The 8,239-nt window shown below is 45.6% G+C and overlaps 1 protein-coding gene across 1 annotated transcript; it reads right to left on the bottom strand.

The window, feature by feature from the left end:
* Positions 1 to 394: 394 nt before the first annotated feature.
* On the bottom strand, positions 395 to 859 carry LOC113345977 (extensin-2-like). The gene has a single exon (XM_026589626.1). The coding sequence runs from the start codon at positions 857 to 859 to the stop codon at positions 395 to 397; it is 465 nt and encodes a 154-aa protein (XP_026445411.1).
* Positions 860 to 8,239: the final 7,380 nt, after the last annotated feature.

The following is an 8,239-nucleotide window of genomic DNA, read 5'->3' as shown; positions in this document are numbered from 1 at the left end:
ATGAGGTCATAATGGGAGTCTTTGGTAAAATATTACGGTGGTGGGGTGTACTTTAGTGGTCGGAGAGGTTTTTAGTAGTATGTTGCTGGTGGTGGTGGAGATGGATTGGCATATTTGGGAGTGACGTAAGCGGGTGGTGGTGGTGATGGATATACGTATTTCGGAGCGACGTATGCAGGTGATGGGTAGATTTTGGGAGCGACGTACGCTGATGATGGGTAGAATTTGAGAGCGACGTAAGCTGGTGATGGATAGATTTTAGGAACAACATAAGCTGGGGATGGGTAGACTTTAGGAGCGACATAAGCTGGTGATGGGTAGACTTTTGGAGAGACGTATTTGGGAGTAACATAAGCTGGTGGTGGTGGTGGTGATGAGTACATGTATTTAAGGGTTACATAAGCTGGTGATGGGAAGACTTTGGGAGCGACATAGTTGGGGGCGACATAAGCTGGTGATGGGTACTTGGGTAGACTTTGGGAGTGACGTAGGCTGGTGATGGGTAGACTCTGGGAACGACGTATTTAGGGACAACATAAGCTGGTGGTGGTGGTGATGCGTACACATATTTGGGGGTTACATAAGCCGGTGATGGGTATACTTTGGGAGTGACGTAAGCTGGTGATGGATAGACTTTAGGAGCGACGTAAGCTGGTGGCGGTGGTGATGGGTACACATATTTAGGAGCTACATATGTTGGTGGTGGTGATGATGAGTACACATATTTGGGAGCTACGTAAGCTGGAGATGGGTACACTTTGGGAGCGACATAAGCTGGTGATGGATATACTTTGAGGGAGACATAAGCTGGTGGTGGTGGTGATGCGTACACATATTTAGGAGCTACGTGCGTATACATATATCCCACCATCAGACACGTGTATATAGAAAGATACGTGGAAAGCATGCAGGCCAAGACATCAAAATACGATGCACTACGGAACACCAAATAAACCCCAAGGAGTTACTTTATCTCATCCCCAAAAGAAGCTAAGATCAACGGTGGAGAGAAAGTTAGCTGACACGGACGTGACAGGGGCAGAAGACACTTGTCTGACACGAGCAGGCATCTCAACTACCCTCCTTAAACACTCTGAGCAGTATACGTGTCGATCAACCCGTGGGACGAGCGAGGATGTCTCTGCGTGATCAAATGGAAAACGCAGACCTCTGCGTCATGGACACAAGACACTAGAAGATAAGGTTCCAACGGTCTTCAGAGAGGGGTCCCACACTCTAACCCTATAAATACCCCCTCTCCACCAAGGGGAAGGGGGATCGGAAAAATCAGGAAGGAAAGGGGAGAGAGATTTCGAGTGTAAGTTAATCCTTTAGAAGAGAAAATATATGTAAACCCCAAAAGTCATTCGACTACTCTTGTAACCGTGAAGAACATAGTGAAACAACAAACCCCGTGGACGTAGGCCTTAGTGATGAACCACGTAAACCTCGGTCTTGTTTATATTTCAGCACTTTATATTTGCCTAACCCCATGGATCTTTACTTGTATGTATTGTTTTCTTTGTTTTTACCTATATCACGTGCGCAAACGCCCCGCATGGAGTTGTTAGATGAGGCTGTGATAAACCCGAAGGTTTTGAGCCAAGGAATCAACACTAAGATATCATCATCACAAATCACTCTAGATTACGATGATTGGTTGTGAGCGTTCAGATGCCTTCGTGATTTGAGCGTTCACAATTTGGCGCTAGAAACAAGGACTTCGTCCCGGTAAAAGATTTATCTTGTCCTGTGATTTCATCTTAAACTGGCATATGATTGCTCTGATTTATTAACTCGGACCGTATAGATCATTTGTTAACTTTATTATATTAAAAAACGCACCTATTATCTTCGATAATATTTATTGTTTTGATCCATGGATTTACTTTTTTCTTTAGATCTCGTGCGAACCTGTCTCTCAGGGGGGTTTTCGTAGTTTTTTAAAGGATCTACTTGCATTTTTTAAAAGGATCTCTTTAATAAAACTTTAACCCGTGTATTGTAACTCGTATGTATTAATCCTCTCCTGGAAGAAGATATTTCGCCAACTAACCCGATTCACGCGGATATTCCCGTTTTTCGCTGTTTAAAATTCCCTTGTGCAGAAAGAACGGATTGTGAGTAAAGAAGGCGAGTTTCTGCGAGATTTCATTGTCGAAAAAAGGACCCGTGATGGAAAAGACGCAGGAAGCAGGAAAATCCAAAGCTTTGTCAAAGGAAACACCCAGGACAACCCCGGTCATCACCATAAGCAAGCAGAAAGGAGACAAAGCTAAAATGACCAGTCAAAGGCAAGATACTGCGGAAATCACTTCACCTATGAACGCTAATTCAGTTGCAACCGCGGCTCTCAGAGCAGCGGCGACAAAGTACGGTGCGGCTGTGGTAGTCCCGAAGGCTGCAGAGGCTAGCAAAACTTGTGCTATGAATCAATTTCATCAACCAAGAGAAAGGGTGGAGGAATCCAGAACATACCAACCCGTGCACCTTCCAACTTTCGGAATGCCACCAACAAATGATCAAAATCAAACCATACCGGCGGCTCTAGCACCGCAGAGGGGCACTCACCCCGATTTGGAAATGCCAGCAACCGAAGCTGAACCTCTGCCACCTTTAGTGCAGACCGTAGAGGAATGCGGCACCATGGCCGTAGTAGCACGCGGTGGGACTCCCAATCAGGGGTCCAACCAATCACATCAACTGATGGCTGAGCTTGAAGAATTGAAGAAGAGCCAGCAGGTTTACGCAGATGCCGTAGCTCTGCTGGCCAGAGAAAATCAAGATTTAAAGGATCGGATTGCTCTAAGCACGAAGACCATCCAACAACTTGATGAAGCAAATTCCAAAGCACCAGAGCCAAACCGAGACCGAAGAGTCGTCATAGCGGCTAATGGAGACGCGACTAGGGGAAGTAGCTTATCCGACCCGGATTATGACGATGGAGAATCAGACTATAACGAGCAGAAGAGCTTAGGGCACCACCGCGCGATGGAAGAGCTACGAGATGAAATGATGGCCGAGATCAGGCAATTAAAAAGTAGACAAGGTGGGGGGAGGTTAGAAGAGGTCATGAGATAAGCTAACTCTACGCCCTTAACTCATCGCTTGGCCAACACCCCTATTCCGCTGAAATGCCCTGTCCCAACGTTCGAATGCTATGATGGATCCAGCGACCCTGCTGCACATATTCGGTATTACAACCGTGTCTTAGCTAGATGGGGTCAGAACGACGCCGTACTCTGCAGATACTTCCCGTCAATCCTGAAGGGATCGGCATTATCCTGGTTTGATAATCTGCCACCAGACTCCATCCACTCATACGACCAACTCGCAGAAAAATTCTTAAGAACATACATGTACAACAAGACTGTAAACACCGGAATGGATAAGCTCTTCTCACTAGAGATTGGCTATAAGGAAACCACGAGGGAATACACTAACAGATGGCACAAGATCTGCCAAGCCATAGGGAGCGTGGACCCAGTGGTAAGCATCAATTGCTACAAATGGGGATTAGACCGAATGAGTCCACTATTTGTTGAGATTCATGGAAGCGTGCCTAAGACAGAGGGAGATCTTCGAATAATTATTGAAAAGCACGCTCGACTTGAAAAAATTCAACGGGAAAACCCGAGGGCATATCCGCAGAGATCTCACCACACCAATTCAGCAGAACAAACCAATGGGGCCAAAAGGAGTTGCCCAGTGGAGAGACCTCACGAAGATAGGAAGGAACGAAGGGATGAACGAAGAACAGGTGACCGAAAATTCGAAGATCAAGTTTACACGAAACTCAACGCTAGCTATGCTCATATCCTACGAGAGATCAAAGGGAGGGAAAACCTGGAGTGGCCATGGTCTAAGGGAAAGCATCCCCCGAGATCCTAGAAGTCTAAAGATTACTGTGAATATCATTGTTTCAACGGACACCAAACCGAAAAATGCAAGAACCTTAAAATAATGATCCAAAAATTAACTGATGCGGGAGAGCTCAAACATTACGTACGAAAGGATATTACCGAGGATAGATCCAAACGAACCAAACCAGTCCAACTTCCGGAAGGAAACCGCACAATCAACACCATCTCGTGTTCTGAAGCCACAGGGCCCTCACTTACAGCGCAGATAGGAAAGAGGTTACGGAAGCAATTCGAAGACCGCTGCGAATTGTATAAGGTCGATGGGATAGAGGTGGACGAGCACGAAGAGTGGATGGAATCTCCTATTATCTTCGATGCCGAAGATATCGAAGAAGATATGGAAGACCATAACGATCCCTTGGTCCTAACACTACCAGTAGCTGGATGTAACCTCAAAAAGATCCTCATAGACGGGGGAAGCTCCGTAAACGTCCTATTTTACGATACATTCAAACGGATGAAACTCCATGATGAACAGTTAATGACCTCTTATTACACCATCTACGGATTCAATGGAGCACCCACGAAGCCCTTGGGAGACATCGTGTTGCAGGTTAACGCAGGGCCCATGAAATTAGAAACCCGATTCAGTGTGGTGGACACCCCATCCCCCTACAACGCCATTATTGGACGAAAATGGATACATAAACTCAAAGGAGTTGCGGCAACGTACCACCAATATCTCAGATTCCCAACACCTTAGGGAGTAATGGAAATCAAGGGAGATCGGGTCACTACGAGAGAGTGCCAGGCCACTCAGGATCATATCAAAAACGAGTAAGAAGAGCAGAGAAAAATACGAAGAGTAAAAAATAAAGAAACCGCGAAAGAGAAGGCCATAGACCTGTTCCTCAAGGAAACTACAGGGAAGGGCTTGACGAAAGATGATAATGTCCTAAGCACAGAGACAAGTACTTCAACAACCAACGAAGGACAGAAACACGCTAAATAGCAATTAAAGAACGTCCCAGTCCTCCGAAATCCGAAGCCTATGTTCACACCAGTGGAGCCCGTAAAAGAAATCAACATAGGAACGGAAGAAATCCCGAAGATGATCAAAATAGGGACCATAATGGACGAAGGAAGAGAAGATTCTTTAACCAAATTACTTAAGGAATACGCGGATGTGTTCGCCTGGAAGCTAGGAGATATGCCGGGGATTGACCCGAAAGTAATCCAACACGAGCTACGCATCAAACCGGGCACGCCCCCGTTCAGGCAAAAAATACGAAAAGTAGCTCCAGAGTATCACGAGGCAGTAGAAACAGAACTTCGGAAACTACTACACGCAAGATTTATCAAGGAAGTCAAGTACCCTACCTGGATCTCCAACATGGTCATTGTTCCTAAGAAAAATGGAGGGGTTAGAATATGCATCGACTTTACTAATCTCAACAAGGCATGTCCAAAGGACAGCTATCCCCTGCCAAGCATAGATCAGCTGGTAGAAGCAGTAGAAGGATATGAAGAACTGTCATTCATGGATGGACATTCTGGCTACAACCAAGTAGCCCTGGCAGAAGAAGATCAGCCACACACAGCGTTCTATACCCCACATGGCCTTTATTTCTACACTAGAATGCCCTTCGGACTTCGAAACGCAGGGGCAACATACCAAAGAATGGTCGATGCTATCTTCAAGCCATGGATTGGAGGAACCTTAGAAGTCTACATTGACGACATGCTCGTCAAAAGTAAGCTGCGCAAAGATCACCACCAGGATCTGAGAAATATCTTCGAAGCAATGAGAAAACATCACATGAAAGTGAATCCGGAGAAATGTACTTTCGGTGTCACCTCGGGGAAATTCCTCGGGTATCTGGTAACAAAAAGGGGCATCGAGGTAGACCCAGCAAATATTCAGGCCATAGTAGAAATTCCATCCCCGAAGAATTTAAAGGAAGTACAGAAACTCAATGGATCCATAGCAGCTTTGGGAAGATTTATTTCCCGATCCTCGGACAAATGCAAACATTTCTTCAATATTCTCAAAAAAGGGAGCAGGTTCGAATGGACCGTTGAATGCGAGGAAGCATTCCAAAAAATCAAAGAACACCTATCTTCAATTGAGATCCTGCAGAAGCCAGATCCTGATGAGGTTTTGGCATTGTACATAGCAGCAACAGAAGACGCAGTCAGCGCAGTGTTGGTCAAAACCAATACGAAGATAGAACAGCCTATCTATTACGTCAGCAAGACCCTCAATTCTGCGGAAAGGAACTATACCAAGATCAAACATCTCATCCTCGCATTGGTATGGGCTACTCAAAAGCTGAGAACCTACTTCCTAACTCACCTCGTCAGGGTCCCATGCAAAGCACCATTGGAAGCAGTCCTCAAAAGCACGGGAAAAGTGGGTAGAATAGCCAAATGGAACACCCATCTGGACCAATTCAACATCATTCATGAAATTCAACATTCTCGGAAGTCCCAAGTTCTGGCGGATTTCTTAGCAGACCTCCCCCTTGACAACGACGAAGAGATTAAGGGAATACCAGAAGGCGAGGAAGAAAACAAGGATCCAATGGATATCCTCGAACCCGCGAGTCAAAACAATGGGAAGTCTTCGTCGACGGATCCAAAAATAAGGAAGGAGCAGGAATAGGCATTGTCATCATCACCCCAACCGGAGAAAGGATTATACAGGCACTTAGGTTAGAATTCAAAGAGCATACCAACAACATCGTTGAATACGAAGCTGTCGTACATGCCCTCCGTATAATAATAGAGATGGGGGTAACCGATGTAAGGCTGACAAGTGATTCGCAGCTTGTCATACGGCAAATAGGGATTGAGTATAATGTGTACGATGACACCCTCTCAGCTTACATGGCCTTGGTCCAAACATTGGCATCGCAAATCCCGAACATCAAGTTCCGGCACTTATGCAGAAGGGACCTCAGGCACGCGGATGCCCTAGCATATATATCATCCATGCTGAGGGATAAAAACGTCGAAGCTATTAAAATATCAAGGGTATACGAGCCTTCGATTGCATCTCAATTCTCCTTCGCTACCAATCAAGATACAGTGGAAGAAAATATCGAAGACCAGGTAGGAGAAGACATCCATAACGATTTTGACGAAGAAGATATCCTGTCAAGAGCAAATCAAGATGAAGACTTCAGCAACGAAGATGACTGGAGAGTGATGATCCATGCGTTTCTCGAAAAGGGAAGCTTACGTGCGGATCAGAAACAAGCTAGGAAGATACTCTCCAAAGTAGGAAGATATGATCTTCGGGATGGGGTCCTGTACAAGAAATCCTTCCTCGGACCATTACTACGTTGCTTGTCCCGGAAAGAGGGGCATCGAATTCTAAACGATATCCATTATGGTGACGCGGGGAATCATAGCGGCATGAGATCACTAGCTGACAAAGCAAAAACGCAAGGATATTACTGGCCGACAATGATACAGGATGCCGCGAGGATGTCCCGACGGTGTGAAGAATGTCAGCTCTTCGCCAAAAATATCCACGCGCCGGCAACAATGTTAAACTCCGTCGATAGCCCGTGGCCATTTGAAAAATGGGGCGTAGACATCGTCGGGCCTTTCATCGAAGGATCAGGGAAAAGACGATTTTTGATAGTAGCCACGGACTACTTCAGTAAATGGGTGGAGGCTAAGGCCTTGGCCAGGATCAGAGACGTGGATGTGTTTACTTTCATATTCCAGAACATCATTTGCAGATTCGGTATACCCGCTGAAATTGTGTCTGATAATGGTAAGCAATTACAGGGGAAAAATATAGACATGCTCTTCGATACTTTCAAGATAAGAAAGAACAAGTCCACCCCCATATACCCTCAAAGCAACGGACAATCGGAAGCTACCAACAAGACCCTCTCCCTTATACTCAAAAAACAATTAGACGAGCATAAAGGGAGATGGTGTGAACAGCTGCACAATGTGTTATGGGCATACAGGGCAACGCGAAGATCCGCCACTGGGGAATCCCCGTTTCTTCTCACTTATGGGGCTGAAGCAGTCATCCCTACAGAGATACTCATGCCAACCACAAATACCGAAGCGTGGGAGAAAAATATCACAACAGACATGATGTTAGAGAGATTGGACGACCTAGAAGAAAGAAGGGAAGCAGCATTGCAGAAGATGGAAAATTACCAACGAAGACTTGCAAGGGAGTACAACAAAAAGGTAAAGCTCCGGAATTTTATAGAGGGGTAGTATGTGTTGAGAACAATCCCACAGTATCAACGAGAGAAGAGATGGGGAAAGTTAGCACCTACCTGGGGAGGACCTTTTATAATACATGATATTGCGGGAAGCGGTTCCTACTACCTTCGTAATCT

This window comes from Papaver somniferum, chromosome 1 (assembly GCF_003573695.1).
Source record: "Papaver somniferum cultivar HN1 chromosome 1, ASM357369v1, whole genome shotgun sequence".
Classification (NCBI taxonomy): Eukaryota; Viridiplantae; Streptophyta; class Magnoliopsida; order Ranunculales; family Papaveraceae; genus Papaver; species Papaver somniferum.
The sequence above is the reverse complement of the archived record's forward strand: the minus strand, read 5'-3'. Positions and strand labels throughout refer to the sequence as shown.

What these genes read in the sequence shown, in the direction of transcription:
- LOC113345977 (XM_026589626.1), bottom strand. Translation starts at nt 859, where the DNA reads ATGTATACGCACGTAGCTCCTAAATATGTGTACGCATCACCACCACCA.